Source organism: Ptychodera flava, chromosome 9 (assembly GCF_041260155.1).
Source record: "Ptychodera flava strain L36383 chromosome 9, AS_Pfla_20210202, whole genome shotgun sequence".
Classification (NCBI taxonomy): domain Eukaryota; kingdom Metazoa; phylum Hemichordata; class Enteropneusta; family Ptychoderidae; genus Ptychodera; species Ptychodera flava.
Window position 1 is genome coordinate 31976644 of NC_091936.1, and position 23597 is coordinate 32000240.

Here is a 23597-nt window from a genome sequence, read left to right on the forward strand (position 1 = left end):
TCTGTGTGTCTGTCTGTCTGTTTACATGATAACTCAAAAACGCCTGAACAGATTCAAGTCAGATTTGGTACACACGTACCATATGCTACTTGCAAGAACTGATTAGATTTTTGGTAGTGTTGCTTGCATATTAATGAAGTTATGTAATATCATTTTTTTCCGTACAATGGTTTCTCTATGGAGACGGTAGTGACAGAATAGACATATATCAAGAAATACAGCACCAAATTGAGAACATTATAATGATACTGTGAGTGTCAATTATCTGCCCATTTGCATATTTAATGAACTTTTGTTATTAGTGACATAACTCTGAAATTACGGCACCGAAGTCAGTGTAATTTGGTACAGTTATTGATCTGATAAATATCTAATTGTACTGACAAGCATGACAAGTGTCAAGTTAAAAAATAGCTCATTTGCATATTTTATGAAGTTATGTAATTAGTCATATAACTCCGAAATAACTGCACCAAATGTGATGAAATCTGCTGCAGATACTGATCCGACAGATATCTCATTGTGGTATAAAGCATTAGATGTGTGGAGTTAATTAAGGGTTCATTTGCATATTTAATGAACTTTGTAATTAGTGATATTACTCAAAAATTACAGCATTACATTTGATAAAACTTGCTACAGATATTGATCTGATAAATATTTAATTGTACTGAGAAGCATTGGGCGTGTCAAGTTAATAATTAACTTATTTACATATTCAATAAAGTTTTGTAATTAGTGATTTAACTCTGAGAGTACTGTGCGAAAGTTGATGAAACCTGCTACATATAATGTTATAACAGATATCTGATTGTTCTTATTACCGCCTCACACGAGCGTCGATTATATTGGTATGAATTTGCTTTATTGACAGGAATATTGAAAAACATAATACAATAAATCCTCGTCAGAGATGCTTACTCTGGCAGTACACCGTATACACGGCTAGTCTTATCAGAAGTCTGTCTTCTACTCCGCTCTCAATTGAACTGCTGTCAGAATGTCTGTCTTTGTTCTTGTGTTTTGGTTAGTGATTATCCTGAGGTGTGCAAATGTTGCGTAACATCTTCTTGCTCGTTGTTTGTCAGTCACTTTAATATGAGACAGGTCAAAGGTACAATCGTTTTACACAACTTCATAACAGTCAAAGAGTATGTAGTAATTCATGTCATACTGTATTATTTCATGCGTCCAGTAGTTTCTGCTAAATGTCAATACATGTCGAGTCATCAGCAGTCAATTTAAATGCTTGATAACTAATTTTTTAATTTTGTCAAACTCAAAAGTCATTTCTTCCATTCAGGGGTCACATTAGTAGGTCAAGTTGTTCTGTTGAGTACTGTTGAGTCTGTTTACTGGATATCCAACATTCTGTGAAGCAAACTACTATTAATGAACCTGTCGTAAAACACGTGAGCACCTTCAGTTCATATCTGGTTGTTTAAGAACAATAATAATATATATATCTTTGTGAAATTAAATAACCATGAAAGAACTTCATATTATATTTTTCTCGTTGTTTGTTTTTAATCTCATAATTAACGTATGCAACATGATAGTAATTTGGGTCTTCTTATACCCTGCCTGATCGACATGTATGATACGTCAGACACTATTGGTAGGGCAGAGGCTTTTATAATGTAGCTGGTAATATCGTCCTCGTTCATGCATTTCCATGGCACTTTCTATTCTATACAATAAAGAGACAGTTCCTTACAGGTGCTGTCATTTATCGGCATTTGGTCCTGAAGTCGTGACGTGAATCGTCGGATGGTCTGACCCAGCGTCTGACGGGTAAAGTTTACATAACTACGCACACAGAGGTCTTATGCTTCGAGTGAATGATAATGTTGCGCTAGTAGTTTGGGGAATACGAGTATTTTGAGGTACTAGTCATGCGTCACCATTATGCTTTCAGTAACTGAAGCTAACGCACAAAGATGTTGGTTGTAAGTACCACTTTAGATCTTTATTACAAGATGGTAAACGTGACATTCCAAGTCTCGAATTCTCTCTTCGGTGTACATGCTTTACCAAATTATATACTGTTCTAAATTTACATAACTGAAAAATTATCATCATTATACTGTGGTCATCACATTGAAATTTCCGGCAGTCTTTGGCCTACCTTTGTGTAGTGTTTTATGTAGTTCAGGTGCCAAGTATGGGCTAGAGATAATGCTGGTGCATTTTGGATCTAATCAGAAACATGTTTGTCACGGGTGTGTAGTATCATTCTTGATATTCTAGGTATACCAAGTCCATGAACAAAACATTCGGAAACAATTAGAAAGTCGATAGCAATGTTGTTTTGGGGGATACCATGATTACATACAATATATTGTGTTTGATCAAACACGTTTCAACATCATGAACTCATCACTTTTAGCTACATTTACAGCCTTGTACCTACTGTTAGTAGCAAAGGTAAGATACAGTTGATATGACCTTTTTCTTTGAGCAGGTATACTCTGCAATTCTCACATTGCAATTCATAGATTCAAAAATGGAAGATGAAAAAAAGGACTCTCCATGCTACTTGCGTATTGAGAATCTGCCAGAAAAGTGACACAGAGAAGTTTAGATTACACTGGTGAGCGGTTCATCCATCGCCTTGAGACGGAATATCCTGGTTTTCATCATATGCAAGATATAAGCGGGTTGAATTCGAACAATCTTTGTTAATGAAAGTTGATGGAGTCAATCTTTTAGCGTGGTCTATCTTCTTCCAATTCTGTTCATGACATGAATGGTACACGGACAAACATCGACGGGCACAAATGGTCGCCCGGAACCTAAAAACTTCGTTCTCAAAGCAGTCTCCAAAAGCCTCGGAAAATACTCCATTTACAATCGGTCTATAGCTTCGACCATCGGTCCCGCTGACTTAGAAGATCTCTGGAGATATCACTGATTCTGCTACATCCTGAAAGAAGGAACAATGAGGGAATCTGCAATTTCGTGAAATGCACTCTATGCACAATGCTGATGTCTTCGATGAAATGATTGCTGAAGTGGAATCAAGAGTGCTTTCCTGACGTCATATCAGCTGATTCCACAATGTCCGACAATGGATGGCACTCCTTACGTCAGAGTTAGACGAATGACACATTTTGTATGTTCCGTGTGGTGTCAAGGCTCTGTCTGATCGCCGATCATAGTCTTTGTTTATCTAAATTTTATTTTTAACACACTCTCTCTCTCTCTCTCTCTCTCTCTCTCTCTCTCTCTCTCTCTCATGACGACAACGAAAGGGACGACATTTTTTTTCAAAATGCACAAACCTGTCAAAGCCATGGCTCTTCTCAATTCATCTCGCAGAATCTGAAGAACACTTTTCACTCCTTCTTCTCCCTGATAGTATTATCAAATTATAAAACAAAACTTTAAAAAATAAATTCGTTCTGTGTTTGAAGATCAATAGTAACATGATAATAACGACAAGCTCATTCGAAACGTTTGTGCAGTAAAACTCGCCTTTACCTTATCCTCCTTCGGCGAGACTGATCTTTTGAGTATAATGTTTGTACTTAGAACATACTTAGTCTAACAATAACAGACTTATATCACGGTCCCTCTATCAAAGGGACCGTGCTTATATGCTACCTGCCAATCTTTGTCAAACGATGTGACGATCCAAAGAGATCATCTTTCATAGTCTATTTACGGTAGAATGCACCGCGGGGAGAGATATCGATTTTCGTACTCTCCAATCCAACACTTTTCTGGTCTACCACTTGTGGAAGCATGAGATAAAGCTCTTGCATTGAGAAAAACGTTTCACGGTCTCACTTTGCGAAAATCATAAATGTTATTTTTCCCCAAGCGGGGCGGCTATTTTGAATTTCAAATACCCGTTAATGTTGGGCGCGTCAATGGTTTCATTTTTAGCGTAAAATTGGAAATACACTGAACATCCACTTACTTGTTCAATGAATAAAACATTGCCGAACATCGGAACATTTACAAAAAGTGCAAAATTATAGGCATCATTTTAAATTATCATGGCGGTTATAATAAAGAGACATCCATATCAAGACAAAGCTCTGGACGACGCGTATGTTACCTTGGCCTTTAGGGGCTACTCTGTAATATAAACGTGATCTGATACACTTTCTTGGGAAACTGTTTTAAGAGAGTGATGCAACGCATCAACAATTCTTTAGTTTGAGTTTCTGTGCAATTAATTGATCTAAACAAATAATATATTAAAACCTGGCACTAATTAAGCTTACAAGACGATCGCTCTAAATCGGGAGATTTAACGAAAATTGTAAAATAATGATGATAAATAAATGGGAGATAAACTAAACAAGGCACGGAACTATGGGATTGCAGCTCGCGTCCTTTGACATAAAATTGCCACTCCATACTGTGCGGTAGGCGATCATCAGAACCAAGCATTTTACTCTTTCGACTCTTCACAAAATTGTCATTCGCCCAGCAGACGAGCTTTCAAATATTGTGCTACCGGTCATCCCCACTGTATATAATAATGTATTCATTTGATGGGCGCTTTTTCAGTATATATGCCCCAAATGAAAGAGCATAAACAGAAAAACTTACATCACATGCTAGGCCATAGAGTACAGGTCTACCGATGAATACAGCCCTTGCACCCAGTGCCAAAGCTTTCAAAACGTCAGTACCAGTTCGTATACCGCCATCGACGTATACTTCCAGTTTGTCTCCGACTGCATCAACTATGTCCGATAACACATCAATCTGCAAAACACACGTCATCATAGGTAAGGAAGTGATTTGACATCTCTCCATGGACCCAAAACACTATGCATAGGGGAAGTGGACTACAATCTTAATTATTGTGTTTCAACAGGACCAGAAACGACTTGTATGGGTTGCATACCAGAAAGGGATGTGCGTACTATAAATGTGTAAATACATATTGTGCAGCATAAATATGTAGTGTGCAGCAAACTTCAAAGAAAAAAGGAACTTATAGCCATCATCACCGCACCGGTCAGACAAAACACAGTCTATCTGCTTAGGTGGGTAAAAATAAGGTTACAAACATGTACAGCTGTGTAAACACATTGCGTGACTTCCAATTGTATTTAACAACGCCAAAAATTCATTTTTTTTGCATAAAAGTGACAATTTGCAGAGACAGAAAGAGACAAAGAGACTAAGTTAATGTTGACTTTACCGTCGCTGGTACATCATCTAATTGCCTGCCACCGTGGTTGGATACTAATATTCCTTGAACATTGTGTTCTGCAGCCAGTAGAGCGTCCTCTACAGTTACGATACCCTTAAGGATGACCGGCAATGTTGTCATTGTTTTGATCCATGTAATGTCTTCCCATGTCGAGCCGGCGGAAGAAGTTATGAGCTCAGCTGGGAAGCCTTCTCCGATCTGCAAGTCCTGAAGGCAGAGGATACAACACTGAATTTGGCAAACTTTCTTGTCATTTTTGTTGAAGTTGTCAATGTTGTTATCCTTGCCATGGGCTTTGATGCTTTCCGTAATGTGTACATCATTTTAACACTGAACACTCATTTAACCCTTGAGCGCCGAGGTCAATTGTTTCATATTTTAACTAAAGTTTTGATAAAGTTTGGAGCCAATAAAATTTGATGTCAATTTTGTCCAAAATTATTAAAAGACTCAAAGAAAAATTCATAAAATTTGGTAAAATGTTGCACCGAAATTTTGGTGCGAAAAATTACAGCACTCAAAGGGTTAATACTTTTACTGACTACAGGTGTATAAAACTGATCAACAAAAAACGGTTATGTTTATTACATGCCTCGTATATGGAACGTCGCGCGCTCCATAGGATTCAATGGTAACTCGTCGATAACTTCGAGGGCTGCATTAGTTATCCTTTGACTGAAAGTGAAATTCAACTTGCCAAAATTTGGATTTAAAAATGTTCAAATGACAGGCGGTTTTCAGAAAAATATGCATGAAAAATCGATATGCTGCATAACAGTGATTGAAATATATTAATGCACAACTTAACGATAATTTTTTTAACGTAACGTATACTGAACTAAACTAACATGGTGAGGGGCATATGCATGTCATTTGCAAGTAAACCCAAAAACTTGTAGTGAAAACTATGAAAGAGAGGCATGTAAAAACATTAAAGCCCAAACAAGGGACTATTGCCCTCAATAGGGAGGAGACCGATTGCTCTCCTGACGTTTTGCGAATGATCACCTACTCTCGAACACAAAATCCCTTGTTTGGGCTATGATAAGTAATATCTAACTTGTAGGAGGAAGGCAGCACACAATTATTGAGTCCGTAGATCGGTAGATTTGGTGTAAGAGTCTGACTTAGTATTCTTTACGTTTCCTTTGGTAAAGTATGATAAAAAGATTAATTTTGGTCATGCATTATCGTAGGACTTGTCATATTAAAATTTGAACAAAAGCACTATATGAGCACAAAGTAATAGACATATATACACAATGATGACGCAATCTCCACTTGGATTGAACCCGTCGCTTCCAAGGGTACAGATGGATGAGTATTTTGTAGAACTTGACAACAAACATTTCGGTTCCGTTATACAAACTAACTGATGGTATCAGGCACTTCTTGACCGGGTGAATGAAATATTTGGTACTCTCCTCTAACACCATGAACTATAATTAGCTTCGATTGATTGACTATACATGGTTGAATATTTTGTATTGGCGAAAGAATGTACACGAAAATTTATGAAACTGCTTTAGTAGGTTCACATAAACATTCATGTACCAAATGACCTTGTCATAGGTTTCATTGACTTGAACCTATCAACGAAAGCACTGGAGGCTTTTATTTTGATGCATTTATAGATTTGTGTTCTAATCTCCGAAACTGCACTTAATTTCTATATCCCTTGCATCGCTGGTCTTTAGTATATTCGGCATACCTTTCCGATGTACTTATTAAGATTCCTAGACTTCTGTAGAGTACGAAAGAAGGTCTGTCTGTCATCTTTAATAAGCCGTCTCTTCATGCCTAACACAGGAAGGTCGACACTGAGAACAATCGCTTTGAAGCCTGCCCTTTCAGCTCGTCTTATCATGTCTTTTGTGACCTCACGATCACGCCAGGTATACACAAGCTGCCATTTGATGGACGTTTGTCGCAGGCAGCGATGTCCTCTATTGATTTACTGGAGGCAGCACTAATTATCATGGCAGTGTTCATTTCTGCTGCAGCTGTAAAAACAAGACACAAAAAGGAAAACTGCCAAAGGGATTGCGATCTTTATACAGTCTGGAATATTTTGTGTTAATGTTCACCTAACCCTGAACTGCAATAAGCTAGTCGTGCACTGGGTTCGAAAGCGACTGAAACGTCAACTCGCCCTAAGCTAGACAAAGAGTTCAAGGTCGTTTAAATTCGCTTCAATCTAAAACTCTTTAGGGAAGAAAGACTTTACCTTAAAAGCCCGTCTATTGGTGTCATTTACCTTTACATGTTGCAATTTCAGCCTCGGGATGTGCCAATATATGAAGGGCTGTCGGCGATATGCAAATTGGCATACCTATCCTCTGGCCAAGGATATCAGTCACCATATCTATGGTTGAAACGTCTCTCAATACCCGTGGTTTCAACCAAATTCTATAAAATATGAAGAAATGTCGTGCCATGTGTGACAAAAGTTGAAGTGATGTGTTTGCGATAATAAGAGGCAATAACGTGTGTATGAGAATATTGTGGTTTAAATCACGCATCATTTTCTCGCTTGCTGGTTTTCAACAAGGTCACAATTTAACATAGCTACATGGTATTGCAAGGAATGGGTGCAAATAAATGATCACTGTCAAATATATAGCTATAAGGAGAGAGATATGTGCCTGAAATATTCAATGGTGCTCCAAAGGTATAAATTTAAGACTGCATATTTCATTGTCCACCTTTGGTAATAAAAGAACATATGACAGTATGGCAAAGTATGCAGCCTACTTAGTGCAGAAATTGTTGTAGGTAATTAGGTTAGGTTCCAAATGAAGATGAAACATTAGACCAGTCGTTTCGGCGTTGGATACCCATGCTTGTTCGAAAAATCAAGGAAAAAGGGATCTCTTATACATCATTCCTAAGGCGTAGCTTTTCCTAAAGCCTTTCTGTGAAAGAATGAAAATGCCTTATCAGTTACTCCAACTCACAAAAGTTAAATAAGTCAAATATAGAGATCAGCGTTCCATCCTAGAATACGACCCCACCACCTCTATAGTATCCAAATCAAAGTGGTTTGTTCTGGCTGTTTAATCTAATAAGTACAACCGCCGGGACGTGCATACAGTAGATATCTATTTATAATTATTGAAATGGTATTCGGAGGGGTTAGGAAGGAATGTGATATTTAGGAAGGAATGTGATGATGTAAAGACCCCTTTGAAACCTAGTGAATAATTTTCTTAGATATACAGCCAAGCAAGTGCTAAATTGAAATTGTCTCCCTATCGCCCCAGATTTCTTAAATAAGAAGATGTGGTTTGCTCTAATGTTCACCCATATTAACAATATTATAAGGTGACCTTTTTGTCAGTGGAAAATGCTAGATAAAGGTCTTTCAAATTTTGTCGAACAGGAATGTGTACCTAGCTATCCTGTGAATGCTACTGGCAGGTCAGTCGTGCTTGAAAAATGACAGCATAGGGTGGCTGTTGCATCTACACCACTACTTTCACGACTGATATAATTCACGATAACGACGAGCGGGCCTCAAGGAGAATAGTAGGCCTATAGAGTAGCCCTGCATGTACTCCCCGTTTACTCTACTCGTACTGTACTTACGTGTAACTTGCACGCTTTCTGTGGTTGGATAAGTCATTTAAAAAAAACTTTCAGACTGACACTCGGGACAAATTAGATCAAATATGAGCAAGTATCTCTAAACCTCAGTTTCGCGAGTTTACGATATGCTTACAACAAGGAGGTACGATAGGTTAACAACGCGATGTTTCGGAAACCTACCTGCGGTATGCTTTTCTGTTTTCTCTGAGCGTGTTTTCTTCGTCAGCCCCTGTGCTGCAGTAGACCCACACTGGTGTCGGCAGTATTTCCCTGGCTCTTGCCTCGAAATCGTCGAGACACACTAAAGGCTTGCCGCCCGCCATTGTCAAAATGGTTCTATTCGTCACTCCAAGCGGTGACACGAGAAGGTAACTGCAAGGTCAAACAAGTATGTCACATGATGTTGGTACAATGTAGTACCGCTTACTGTAATGTATGGAACGCTAAATCTGTACGACAGCATTACGTGCGATAAATGTGGCCTTTTTTGATCAGATTTTACCCTACCGCCTGATGGCTCAGATGTAGGTGTTGTTTTTGCATAGAAAGAAGTACACGTTTAAGATGTAATATTTATTTTGCCGAGATTAAATATCTTGCAAAGCAGCATTCACAATTACCTGTGGAGGGACAATAAAATATCTGTAATTTTTTCAAATGCCTCCCCTAACAAACTCAAATCGCGTTTAAATTCCACCTCCACACTTGCTATAATTTTGAGATCCCCTCAAAATAAAACTGGCCTGACTGTGTAGTGGACAGATCTTTTACGTGTGTTTTTCGCTTCTTGGGAAGGACGGCCCTGTTTTGAAATATTTTCTCATCTCCTAAAAACAGAAAATACAGTGATTGCATTAAAAGGTTTTGGAACATGTTGACTTCGTCCATCTGACAGAAAAACTGTTGTAATTAGTGTAATTATATAAAAGGGACATTTGCTGTACATTTTGGCTAATCTATTAGCACGTTTTGTTCCGTGTATAAACAAACGGCAGTTTCTTGTTCTACTCCCTACAGTATGCTAAAATAACAAATATTCTGTTTACCAAATACTCTGTATATATGTAAGCCAGCCCTAATCATTGTTTTTGATAACAAATGAATTCTAATCCGGACTTGGATTCAATTTTCAATAACACTGCTGACTGTACACATGCATATGGCTGTGTTGATGTGCTAAAAGTTGGACCTGTCATCACGCTTCAGGGAGTAGAACAAGAAACTGTAGTATATACAAAAACAAGACCATCAAAAATTCGTCAAAAGTTACAGTGGCTATAAGGCTATAAATGGAGTGATGTCACTCTTGGGTCATGTAAATTACCTATTCTTGCCCTAAATTTGACTTGTTACCGAAAAAAACGCCAGTCAGTGTGTTTACACCGTTCCATTTGTGTCCTAATAAAAGTAACCAGTGTGACTTCCACTGTTCAGGTGCCAATGCGTGGAAGGAGAAGTTTTTCAGTATGGTTATCAAGAGCTGCCATTAAGTCTCATGACTTTTTGCTTTCCTGTCTCTACTAGAGAATACTGCAAAGTTGTGCATGGGCTGTTTCATAAATCCCAAATATTGTGAATCGGAGCAAGTGGTTCACTTTTATCTTCGAAATGATCTTTAAAGTCAAAATTAATGTTTCTGTTGACACATGGAACAAAGCAGCTGTAGAAGTTCTATGTGATCTAGGTTTGATGCCTTTGAGCGTGAGAAAGATGCAGTTCTTGAGAGATGCAATCACTTGTCGGGATAATTGGATAGTGAACAATGGCGGTTTAATCTGCATATGTAACTAATATGCTTTAAATAAGCAATGCACTTGATTTTTACGAGGAATTTACAATATTGCAACATTCAGCTATATGGCACCCAACACTGAAAAATAAAAAGATCCAATTTTCCCAAATGAGTTACAATCATGTTATTTGTAGTTGTTGTGCAATATTCAGATGGACTGAGCATCTCATGAGAATCACTTTGATCGCTATCCATGGGCGTTTACTTTGTCAGACACCCTCCCTCAAAACAAATATCTACTTCAAATAATTAGTTTTGAGCCATCGTTTTTCAGGGAATCAAGAGTTTTGAAGTATTTGGTCAAACATGTGGGCGCTCGTCAAGCTTCTATATTTCAACGTTTGTTTTATGTGATTGAATTTTCCAGGGTACAATTCAATGCTAAATTCGGGATCTTACCCAGCGTCTGACGGGTAAAGTTTACATAACTACGCACACCAGGTCTTATGGTAAGATTGCATGATAATATTGCGCTCGAAGTTTGGAGAATACGAGTACTTTGAGGTACCACTCTGGACTGTCATGCTTTCAGTCACTGAAGCTGACGCACCAAGATGTTGGTTGTAAGCACCACTTTAGATCTTTATTACAAGATGGCAAACGTGGTATTCCAAGTCTCGAATTCAGTCTTCGGTGTACATTCTTTACCAAGTTATATACTTTACATTACTGAAAAATTATCATCATTTTACTGTGGCCATCACATTGAAATTTCCGGCAGTCTTTGGCCTAGCTTTGTGTAGTGTGTTGTGTAGTTCAGGTGCGAAGCATGGGCTAGAGATAATGCTGGTGCATTTGGATCTAACAGAAATATGCTCGTCACTTGTGGGTAGCATCATTCTTGGTATTCTCGACGTACCAAGTCCATGAACAAACCAGTCGGAAACAATTATAGAAAGTCAATAGCAGTGTTGTTTTGGGGATACCATGATTACATTACAATAATTTGTGCTTTGTCAAACACTTTATATCACTTTAAGCTACATTTACTACCTTGTATCTACTGTTATGTAGGTTAGTAGAAAAGTATGATATAGTTGATATGACGTTTTTTGTTGAGCAGGTGTAGTTTGCAATCCTCACATTGCAATTCATGTCTACACATAGATTGAAAAATAGAAGATGAAAAAAAGACTCCATTCTACTTGCGTATTGAGGATCAGCCAGAAAAGTGATATTTAGAAGTTTAGATTACACTGGTGAGTGGTTCATCCACCGCCTTGAGAGGGAATATCCTGGTTTTCATCATATGCAGAGGGTTTCATTCAGCTATCATTGTTAATGAAAGTTAATTGAATCAATCGTTTGGCGTGTCGTTTATTCTTCCAAGTCGATCTGCTTATGACGTGAATTGTACACGGACAAACATCGACAGGTCGTTCTTAAACCAGTCTCCAAAGGCCTTGGGCAATACTCGACTTAGAAAGAATGGGTCTACAGCTTCGACCATCGGTCCCGCTGACTTAGAAGATCCCTTGAAATATCACTTATTCTGCTACATCCTGAAAGAAGGAACAATGAGGGAATCTGCAATTTCGTGAAATGCACTTTATGCAGGGCAATTCTTATATTTTGGTTAAGTGATTGCTGAAGTGGAATCAAGAGTGTTTGCCTGAGGTCACACTAGCTTACTCCACAATGTCCGATAATGGATTGCAGTGTAAGACGAATGACACAGTTTGTATGTTCCGTGTGGTGTCAAGGCTCCGCCTCATCGCCAATCATAGAGTATTTGTTTATCTAAAATAGTATCTTAAACACCTCTCTCTCTCTCTCCAACGACGACGAAAAAGACGACATTGTTTTTTGAAAAGCACAAACCTGTCAAAGCCATGGCTCTGCTTAATTCATCTCGTAGAATCTGAAGAACAGTTTTCACTCCTTCTTCTCCCTGATAGCAAGTTGTTAAATTATAAAACAAAAGTTTAAAAAGAAATTCGTTCACTAAAACATGGCAGTAATGACAATATGACAATCTCATTCGAAACGCTTGTCCCGTAAACCTTGCCTTTACCTTATCCTCCTTCGGCGATACTGATCTTTTGAGTATAATGTTTGTACTTAGAACATACTTACAATAACAGACTTATATAACAGTCCCTCTATCAAAGCGACCGTGCTGATATGCTACTTGCGAATCTTTGTCAAACGATGTGACGATCCAAAGAGATCATCTTTCATAGTCTATTTACGGTAGAATGCGCCGCGGCGAGAGATATCGATTTTCGTACTCTCAAATCCAACACTTTCTGGTCTACCACTTGTGGAAGCATGTAATAAAGCTCTTGGATTGAGATAAACGTTTCACCGTCTCATTTTTCCGAAATCAAAAATGTATTTGAATTTCAAACACCCGTTAATGTTGGGCGCGTCAATGGTTTCATTTTTAGACTAAAATTTGAAATATACTAAACATCCGCTCACCTGTTCAATGAAAAAACATTACCGAACATCGGAACATTCAGAAAAAGTGCAAACTTATAGGCATCACTTTAAATTATCATGGCGGTTACAATAAAGAGATATCCATAACAAGACAAAGCTCTGGACGACGCGTACATTACCCTGGCCTTTAGGAGCTACTCTGTAATGTAAACGTGATCTGACACACTTTCTCGGGAAACTCTTTTCAGAGAGTGATGCAACGCATCAACAATTCTTTAGTTTGAGTTTCTGTGCAGTTAATTTAACCAAACAAACGATAATATATTAAAACCTGGCAGAAATTAAGATTATAAGACCGATCGCTCTAAATCGGGAGATTTTAACGAAAATTGTAAAATAATAATGATAAAGAAATGGGAGATAAACCAAACAAGGCCCGGAATTATGTCACGGGAATGCAGTTCGTGTCCTTTGACATAACATTGCCATTCCATGCTGTGCGGTAGGCGATCATCCGAACCAAGCATTTTACCCTCTCGACTCTTCACAAAATTATCATTCGCCCAGCAGACGAGCTTTCAAATATTGTGCTACCGGTCATCCCCTTTGTATATAATAATGTATTCATTTGATGGGCGCTTTTTAAGTATATATGCCCCAAAATGAACGAGTTAAAACAGAAGACTTACATCACATGCCAGGCCATAGAATACAGGTCTACCGAGAATACAGCCCTTGCACCCAGAGCCAAAGCTTTCAAAACGTCAGTACCAGTTCGTATACCGCCATCGACGTATACTTCCAGTTTGTCTCCGACTGCGTCAACGATGTCTGATAACACATCAATCTGCAAAACACGTCATCATAGGTAAGGAAGTGATTTCAAATCTCTCCTTGGACCCAAAACACCATGCATAGGGAAAGTGGGCTACACTCTAAATAATTGGCTTTTAAAAGGGCCAAAACATGATTGGTATATAGGTTTCATACCCGAAAGGGATGTGCTTAGTATAAATGTGTAAATGTGTATTGTGCAACATAAATATGTATTTTGCAGCACTCTTCGATGACTCTGGGACTGTTAAGAGCCAAAGCTTTCAAAACGTCAGTACAAGTTCGTATACCGCCATCGACGTATACTTCCAGTTTGTCTCCGACTGCATCAACGATGTCTGATAACACATCAATCTGCAAAACACATCATCATAGGTAAGGAAGTGATTTCAAATCTCTCCTTGGACCCAAAACACCATGCATAGGGGAAGTGGGCTACACTCTAAATAATTGGCTTTTAAAAGGGCCAAAACATGATTGGTATATAGGTTTCATACCCGAAAGGGATGTGCTTAGTATAAATGTGTAAATGTGTATTGTGCAACATAAATATGTATTTTGCAGCACTCTTCGATGACTCCGGGACTGTTAAGAACCTTAAATGCCACCAACTTATAGCCATCATCACCTAAGCGGTTATACAAAACAGTCTATCTGTGTGTAAATAGCAAACATGTGCAGCTGTGTAAACATATTGCGAGACTTCCAGTTGTAACGCCCTTTCATCAAAGTGACTGAAAGAGACGAAGAGACTTGAAGTTAGGGTATTGTAGATTTTACCGTTGCTTGTACACCATCTAATTGTCTGCCACCGTGGTTCGATACAATTATTCCCTGTACGTTGTGTTCTGCGGCGAGCACAGCGTCCTCTACAGTCACTATGCCTTTTAGGATGACAGGCAATGTTGTCATTGTTTTGATCCATGTAATGTCTTCCCATGTCGAGCCGGCGGAAGAAGTCATGAGCTCAGCTGGGAAGCCTTCTCCGATCAGCAAGTCCTGTAGGCAGACGAAAAAAAACTGAATTTGGCAAACTTTCTTGTCATTTTTGTTGAAGTTGTCAATGTTGTTATCCTTGCCATGGGCTTTGATGCTTTCCGTAATCTGTGCATCCTTTTAACAACTGAACAATCATTTAACCTTTAGAGCGTGGAAGTCAATTTTTTTCACCTTTACAAATTTTACCCTAGTCAATTTTATTTTCAGATTTTTACTGAAATTTTGTGATAAGATTTGCAGCCAATAAAATATGATGTCCATTTTTTCTTAAATTATTAAAAGACTCACAGAAAAATTCATAAAAATTGGTAAAATGTTGCACTAAAATTTTGAGCGAAAAATTACAGCACTCGAAGGGTTAATGTATTTACACACTGGAAAATATTCAAGAAAACTGACAGGACTGGGATTTAAAAATGTTCAAATCACAGGCGGTTTGTAGAACATTATGCATGAAAAATCGATAAACTGCGCATAAAAGTGAATGAAATATATCAATACGCCATTCTACGATGAAATCGTTTTGTATTTTTCAATTTAACTTACACTGAACTAAAAATGGGAGAAAAGAATATGATAGTCATTTGCAAACAAACCAAAATATTTGTAGTGAAAACTATGTAAGGGAGGCATGTAACAAAAAGCGTTATACATGTATTCCAAACAAGGGACTATGTACCCTCGAGGCAGGAGACCAATTGCTCTCCCGATGTTGGGCAAATGGTCACATACCTTAGGGCACGCAGTTTCTTGTTTTAGCTATATGTCATATCTAACTTGTAGGAGTGAGACAGTGCAGAATAATTGAGTTATAATATTGTCTATTTGGCCGTAAAGGTCCGACTTCGTATTCTTTACGTTTCCTTTGGTAAAGTATAATAAAAAGGTTAATTTTGGTCATCTTTGTTGCATGCATTACCGTAGGACTTGTCACACTCTTAGGTCTCTTTCAAAGTTTGCACAAAAGCGTTATGTGAGCACAGATTAATGGACATATATAGACGATGGTGACACAATCTCCAATAGATTGACCCAGTCGCTTCCAAGGGTATAGTGAGGCACGTATTTTGTAGAACTTGACAACTGACGTTTTTGTTGATTATGTCAGACAAACTACCTTATTATATCATGCACTGCTTCGATGGGTGAATGAAAGATTAAGTACAGTATATAACTCTTCTATCACTTAACGAAAGATAATGAGCTTTGGTTGATGACTATACATCGTTGAATATTTTGAATTAGCGAAAGATGTACACGAACATTTATGGAAACTACTTTAACATTCGCGTGCCAACAGACCTTGCAATACGTTGGTGGCTTTCATATTATTGATGCAATTTTGTATTGTGTTCTTATCCCCGAAACTGCAGCTAATTTCTAAATCTCTTGCATGCCTTGTGTGTTATATATTGGAGATACCTTTCCGATGTACTTATAAAGATTCCTAGACTGCTGTAGAGTACGCAAGATGGTCTGTCTGCCATCTTTTAAAAGCCGTCTCTTCACACCTAGAACCGGAAGATCAACACTGAGAACAATCGCTTTGAAGCCCGCCTTCTCAGCTCGTCTTATCATATCTTTTGGACCCCACGATCACGCCAGGTATACACAAGCTGCCATTTGATGGACGTTTGTCGCAGGGCAGCGATGTCCTCTATTGATTTACTGGAGGCAGCACTCATTATCATGGCAGTGTTCATTTCTGCTGCAGCTGAAAAAAAAAAAACAAGCCACCAAAAGAAAACCGTCAAAGGGATTGTGATCTATATACAGCCTGGGATATTTTGTGTTAAATGTTCTCCTAACCCTGTAATATTTTTTGTTGAATGTTGTCCTAACCCTGAACTGCCCTCCGCTATCGTGCAACGAATTTCGAAAGAGACCGAAATGTCAACTCGCCCTAGGCTGGACAAAGAGTTCAAGGTCGTTTAAATTCGGCTAAATTTAAAACCCTTTCGGCAAGAAAGAATTTACCTTGAAAGCCCGCTATTGCAGCTATTTACCTTTACATGTTGCAATTTCGGCCTCGGGATGTGCCAAGTTATGGAGAGCTGTCGGTGATATGCAAATTGGCATACCTATCCTCTGGCCAAGGATATCAGTCACCATATCTATGGTTGAAACATCTCTCAATACCCGTGGTTTCAACCAAAGTCTATAAAATATGAAGAGACAACGTGCCAAGTGTGACAAACGTTGAAGTGATGTGTATGCCATAATAAGGGCCAATAACACGTGTATTAGAATATCATGATTTAAGTCACGTATCATTTTCTCTCTTCTTGGTTTTCAACAAGGTCACAATTTAACATAAGCTACATGGTATTGTAAGGAGCGACTGTAAATAAAAAATCATGGTCAAATATATAGCCATAGGTAGAGAAATATGTGCATAAAATATTCAATGGCAATGCTGCTCCAAAGTTCTAAATTTAAAACTGCATATTTCATTGTCTACCTTTGGTAATATCAGAACATGTCACAGTGTGGCAAAGTATGTAGCCTATTTAGTGTAGAAATTGTAGGTAATTAGATTAGGTTCCAGATGAAGATGAAACATTAGATCTGTCTTTTTGACGTTGGGTACCCATTGTTGTCCCAAAACCAAGGAAAATGGGATCTTTGTTCATCATTTTTGTCTGTAAAAACAAGCAAAAGGCGTAGTTTTTCCAAAGACTGTCCGTGAAAGAATTAAAATACTTATCAGTTACTTCAACCTCGCAAACCGAATACAGACCAGCCTTTCACCCTAGAATACGACCCTACCACCTGGTTGGTTCTGGCTGTTTAATCTGATGTGTACAACCCCTGGGACGTGCAGACAGTAGATACTGCAGTGGTTGGGGATAGGGTCAAGTTATAGAATGTCGGATAGGGGATCACATTTTAGACAGGTGGAGGGCGAGGGTCAATTGTACAGAATAGGTGTGCGTGGAAATCCCTGGTCTATCCCCAGTAATTACTGAAGGCTCCCTTATAACTATTTTCACGACTGATATAATTCACGATAACGACGAGCGGGCCTCAAGGAGAATAGTAGGACTATAGAGTAGCCCTGCATGTACTCCCATTTACTCTATTCGTACTGTACTTATGTGTAACGTTCCCCGGGGGCACTTACTATGAGAAGTGGCAGGGTTGTGCGGCCGCAAGTAAATATACCGGGGCCATTTTAGACGAAAAATCTCGTTATGTTAGGACCCCATTTTAGACCTTTATAAGCTCTGGCCAAGGTCAAAAGTCATAGTGTCAAAATTTGCAAAACGTGATCGGAGCCATTTTGGTATAATTCCAAAATCCAATTTCTGGCAAACACATCCATTTGTTACCACCCTAATCAAATCAAGTACATTGATATCAATAATCGAGAGTACAATAACACAGCTTTACCTATTTTTGTATTGGAAAACAATTATTCATACTTTCCTCATAGATTCCCATGTATACTGGATGAACATTTTCAGTGAAATACCATAATCAGATTTCTTGTACACATAATATGCACCTTTAACCATCATATTGTAATCAAGTACACTTATGTTTGTTATTGAACGTCTGTATATGCACAAGTATACCAAGTTTTTCATTGGAAAAAATTATTCACAATTTTATCATTGACACCCATGTATAGTGGATGAACATTTTTGGTTATATTCTAAGGTCAAACTTTTTGTCCGCATGCCAGTTGTAACAACCCTATTTCATTTGTACATTGATGTAAATTATCAAATATCTATAAATGCATAGATATAGTTTTGCATTGAAAAAGTACTACATAGATTTATGAATTTTATGAATAAAGATTTTATTTTAATTTATGAATATAGATTTTATGAATTTATATATGTATGAGAAAATATATGTATACCATGTATAGTGAATCAACATTATCAACAGCTCAATTTTAATTAAATCCAAATATCAAAATTTTGTACACACACGCTTGCGCAAAAATATTGCGATCCACCAGTATTTCTATCCAACCCCTTTGAGGGGTAATTTCAAAATTATAGCAAGTCAGAAGGGGAAATCTGAGCATTAACACCTTTTGAGTTTGTAGGGAAGGTCATTTGAAAAAAACCTAAGCTCTTTTGGGGGATTCTATCGCTCTATACCCCGAGGTGTTTGTGTGTGCAGTTTTACTCAAGCAATGTTGGGGGGGGGGGGTCATAAAATTTTTGTCATCTTGAAAGGGGGGGGTTTCATTAATTTTTTGGTACAATGGGTAGGGGGGTTCACTTATTTGACTGATGCGCAGGAAGAATTTGCCGGCCCACCCCCGGCCATAAAAACTCAACGCTGCCTTAGGTAAGTCATTTTACAACTTCCATACCGACACTCGGGGCAAAGTACAACATCAAATATGTCCAAAGAATTCTAAACCTAAGCTTCGTGAGTTTACGATATGTTAACATCAAGGGGTACGATAGGTTAACAACGCGATATTTGGTTAACCTACCTGCGGTAAGCTTTTCTGTTTTCTCTGAGCGTGTTTTCTTCTTCAGCTCCTGAGCTGCAGTATGTCCACACTGGTGTAGGCAGTATTTCCTTGGCTCTTGCCTCGAAATCATCGAGACACACTAACTGCTTAGCGCCCGCCATTGTGAAATGGTTCTATTCGTTACTCCAAGCGGTGACACGAGAAGGTAACTGGGTCAAACAAGTATGTCACGTTGGCACAATGTAGAACAGCCTAGTGTAATATGTGTGACTTCTTTTTCATAAAATATTTACCATACGGCCTGCAGGCTAAAACGTATATACGTTTAAGACGTAAGGCACCCGTTATTATTTACGGTCTAAGGTCGGAGGGGGAGGGGTCACTCAAAAAACCGAAAACTACAGGAGGGAGGTTGCTCAAAATATGGAGAGAAAGGGGGGTGTTACTAAATTTTTGGTGCAAAATAAATTGAAACACCTTAGATTGCACCATTGAACACATGAATTTTCCAAACTTTTCGATCCGAGAGGAGAGAAGGGGTTGCTCTCCCCTTTAGGTGTTCTAACAGTTTTACTTAGTAAAGAAACAAATTAAAACACCTCTCAGATTACACCACACTCCACCATTGCACACATCAAAGGGGACACCCCTTTTGACACTTCCACTCACCCTCTTTCGTGTCCCCCCGTACTTTCGAATTCTGCTCAGTCAGATATCCTTGTGAAAACCCTGTCATGATACTCATCCAAATTCAGCAATGCTATATTGTTGGACACTGGTTATAGCGTGAACTTTATATCTATATCTACATTTTGTTGTGACTTTGAATTTTATTTTGTTGGTTTCACCTTTTTCAACTGTTATGAGATAACAGATGATAATCTAGCATAGTAGGCCTACACCAGAATTTGAAAGGTCTTTATTATTGCTGTATTTTTGTAAATTTTTCAAATCACTGTATTGATACATAATTTTTATAAGTAGTGGGATCGGTCAAAATTTCTGTGTGAGAGAGGTGGTTTTTCAAATTCATCATGGTTGGTAGGGGGGGGGGGTTACTCGAAATTACGGAGTTTCCGATGAAATTCCTCCGACCGACCTCCAGGCGGTAAATGATGACGGCCGGCTCCCCAACATTGATTTTGCTGAAATTAGATATCTTGCAAGGCATCATTCTCAAACACCTTGGTAAGAATACAACAAAACCTAGATTTTTTCAAATGACTCTCCCAACAATCTTAATTCACGTTCATCAAATGCCCCCATCAGACTTGCTGTAATTTTGAAATCCCTTCAAAATAAAACTAACCTAGAAACAAATGTCAGAGATTACCTGTATGTAAATGAAGACATTGGGATTTCTTTTGTGTTTTTTTGCTAATTTGCATATCATTTTGTAAAAATACGGGGTTTATTTTATGTACAACATGGAATACGACAATACACATTTAATAAGATATATTTACAACGCGATGTTTCGGTAACCTATCTGCGGTACGCTTTTCTGTTCTCTCTGAGCGTGTTTTCTTCGTCGGCCCCTGAGCTGTAGTATGCCAACACTGGTGTTGACAGTATATCCTTGGCTCTTGCCTCGAAATCATCGAGACACACTAACTGCTTGCCGCCCGCCATGGTACAATGGTTCTATGCGTCACTCCAAGCGGTGACACGAGAAGGTATTAGCTGCATTCACAAACACCTCTGGAGGGGGCGGGAGATTTCAGATTTCCTCATAGACTACAATGTATAGTGAATAAACATTTCCAGTGAAATTCCAAAATCAAATTTCTTGCACAGACATGCATTTGCTACCACCTTAGTCTAATCAAGTTCATTAAATAAGTATAATACTTATGTATCGTCATTTGATAATAATTATCAAATGACGATACATACCCAGATTTAGCTAGTTTTGTATCGTAAAAAAATATTCACAGTTTCTTCATAGACTACATTGTATAGTGGATAAACATTTTCGACGAAACATATGCACATGTAACCACCCTCTTCTAATCAAGTACAATTATGCCAATTAATCAGGGTCCAAATATTGCAAGTTTTAAATTGGAAAAAAATATTCACAGTTTTGTTATAATAATAATAATAATAATAATAATAATAATAATAATATTTATTTCTTATAGAGCGCATTACATTTGAAAAATCTCAATGCGCTTTACACAACACTAAAAAAGAGGTAAATTATAAATAAAAATTAGGAGAAACACCAATAAAATGCAAGGAGATAAAATTTTAAAAAATGTCTAGGAATAAAATGAGCTAAAAAGATAAGTTTTTAAATGACTTCTAAAATTGTTATAAGAATTAGCAAGCCTTATCACAAATGGTAAAGCATTCCACAAATGGGGAGCACATACAGAAAAGGCTCTATTGCCATAAAAAGCCGTGTTGCAAACAGGCTGATGCAAAATGATCGCACACTAGACTGGGACCTAAGGACGGTGTACGGCGACCAGTACGACGTACTGTAAGCATTTCTGCTAGATAGTCAGGGGCTTGGCCTGTAAGATTTTTATAAGTGAAACAAAGAATTTTAAAATCAATTCGTTTCTGGACTGGAAGCCAATGTAAATTTTGCAGTACTGGTGTTATGTGGTCCCTTTTCTTCTTTCTGCTAACAAGCGAGCGGCCGAATTTTGATTGGTTATAGATTACCAATGTACAGTGGATCAACGTTTCCGGCGATATTCCAAAATTATGCATATGTAACTACCCTCTTCTAATGAAGTACAATTATGTTTATTATTCAGGGTCCATATGCTCCAATATTGGTAGCTTAAATTGAGAAATAATTATTTACAGTTTGTCATAGACTCCTGTGTATAATTCCAAATTAAATTTCTTGTCCGCATGTGCAGTTGTAAACACCCCATGCTAATCAAAAACAGTTGTATCAGTTATCAAACTTATATAGATGGAACAGATTAGTTAATTTTAGATTGGAAAATATTTAGCTAGTTTTGTATCGTAAAAAAATCATAGCTTCCTCATAGACTACAATGTATAGTGAATCAACATTATCGATGAAATCCACAAATCAATTTTTTGTACACACATGCACTTTTCACATTTACACGAGTACATTTACATGAATTATCACACACATATAAATGTAGAGATACAGCTTGCTTTTATGGGGAAAATGTAATTGGTTTGCCCAATAGAATCCCATGTGTTATGATTGATATTTTTGGACGAAGCACAATATTGGCCACATTTTGCCTTACTTGAGGGGGAGGGGACTTCAGATATATCAAGTCAGAAGAGGGACTTGGACACATTGCGAGTTTGTTAGGGGGTATTTGAAAAATCCGAGAACTTGTACTTTCCGAATCTTCCCCTCCAGAGATGTTTGTGAATGCAGCCTTACTGGATCAAACATGATACTGGGTCACCATGAGACTGGTTAAGGACGTTTGTAAAATATAGTACGGCTCAACAATGGCATTTATAATGGCCTACTTTAATATGTGGAATGCCAAATCCGCTTGATAGCATTGCGTGCAATAAATATCACTTCCTTTGCATCAGATTTTACCGTATGGCTTAAAGGCTGAGATGAAGGTGTTGGTTCGTGTGTCTAAGAAGTAATATTGATTTTTCTAAAATTAAATAACTTGCTAGGCGACATTCACAAGCATCTGGGGGAATACAGGTGGGGAATAAAGATGTATAAAGAGAGGGTCTTACAAGCTGTTTTCAGTACTCTTATCAACAGCTGTTATTTAGCCTCACAACTTTAAGCTCAAGCGTTTGGATTCCTGAATGCTGCAAACGTTGCAAATTGGCTTTTTCATAAATCCCCAGTATTGTGCATTGGAACAAGCGGTTAGCTCTAATCTGCGTACTGCTCTATGAAGTCAAAATTCATGTTTCTGTTGACAAAAAAGGCTGGAGGAGTTCCACGTGATCTGGATCGATATATCTATTTGACTGTGAAAAGTACTCGTTTTGTGACTTTTTAAAGAGGCAAACCAACAAATATTTCATATCAAACAGAGACAGTTTCGTTTCGAGTCCCTCTTTAATTTCCAGAATCTATTCACATGCTCCCCAACATTCCCTTGATATTTTCCAATCCTCAATGCTCCCTCCCTTCGAATGGTGTTTGTGAATGCAGACTAATGAACTTAAATGATTGTGTGGTCATTGTTTTCTGGTAATCATATACATTATATAACCTTAACTCAAAACGTTTACGATATCATCGTGATAAGGGGCTACCTACACACTTACATAGTGTGCGACATGTACTATACGTAGATATCTTGGTGAGGGGCTCATACAATTCCCCCAGCTGCGTTGTCCTTTAGAATTAATCTGTGCTGAATATTGTTCTTTATGTTGATCATTAC

At 38.0% G+C, this 23597-nt stretch overlaps 2 protein-coding genes across 5 annotated transcripts; both read right to left on the reverse strand.

Moving 5' to 3' along the window:
- Nucleotides 1–1943: 1943 nt before the first annotated feature.
- Nucleotides 1944–9129, reverse strand: LOC139140685 (2-Hydroxyacid oxidase 2-like). 2 transcript variants are annotated; one of them, XM_070710068.1, is made up of 8 exons: nt 8948–9108; nt 7885–8094; nt 7437–7588; nt 6891–7182; nt 5168–5386; nt 4567–4725; nt 3285–3354; nt 1944–2926 (listed from the first exon to the last, which is right to left on the reverse strand). In XM_070710068.1, exons 4-8 carry the CDS (start codon nt 7044–7046, stop codon nt 2859–2861), a joined length of 672 nt encoding a protein of 223 aa, XP_070566169.1. In that variant the 5' UTR covers nt 7047–7182; nt 7437–7588; nt 7885–8094; nt 8948–9108; the 3' UTR covers nt 1944–2858. The 2 variants fall into 2 exon arrangements, with proteins under 2 accessions (XP_070566169.1, XP_070566168.1); XM_070710067.1 differs by lacking the exon at nt 7885–8094 and having other exon boundaries at nt 8948–9129.
- Nucleotides 9130–11128: 1999 nt separating this feature from the next.
- Nucleotides 11129–20445, reverse strand: LOC139140707 (2-Hydroxyacid oxidase 2-like). Of its 3 annotated transcripts, none has more exons than XM_070710095.1 (7): nt 19240–20445; nt 16784–16935; nt 16200–16491; nt 14559–14777; nt 13634–14132; nt 12381–12450; nt 11129–12061 (listed from the first exon to the last, which is right to left on the reverse strand). In XM_070710095.1, exons 3-5 carry the CDS (start codon nt 16353–16355, stop codon nt 13950–13952), a joined length of 558 nt encoding a protein of 185 aa, XP_070566196.1. In that variant the 5' UTR covers nt 16356–16491; nt 16784–16935; nt 19240–20445; the 3' UTR covers nt 11129–12061; nt 12381–12450; nt 13634–13949. The 3 variants fall into 2 exon arrangements, with proteins under 3 accessions (XP_070566197.1, XP_070566196.1, XP_070566198.1); XM_070710096.1 differs by having other exon boundaries at nt 13634–13791.
- Nucleotides 20446–23597: the final 3152 nt, after the last annotated feature.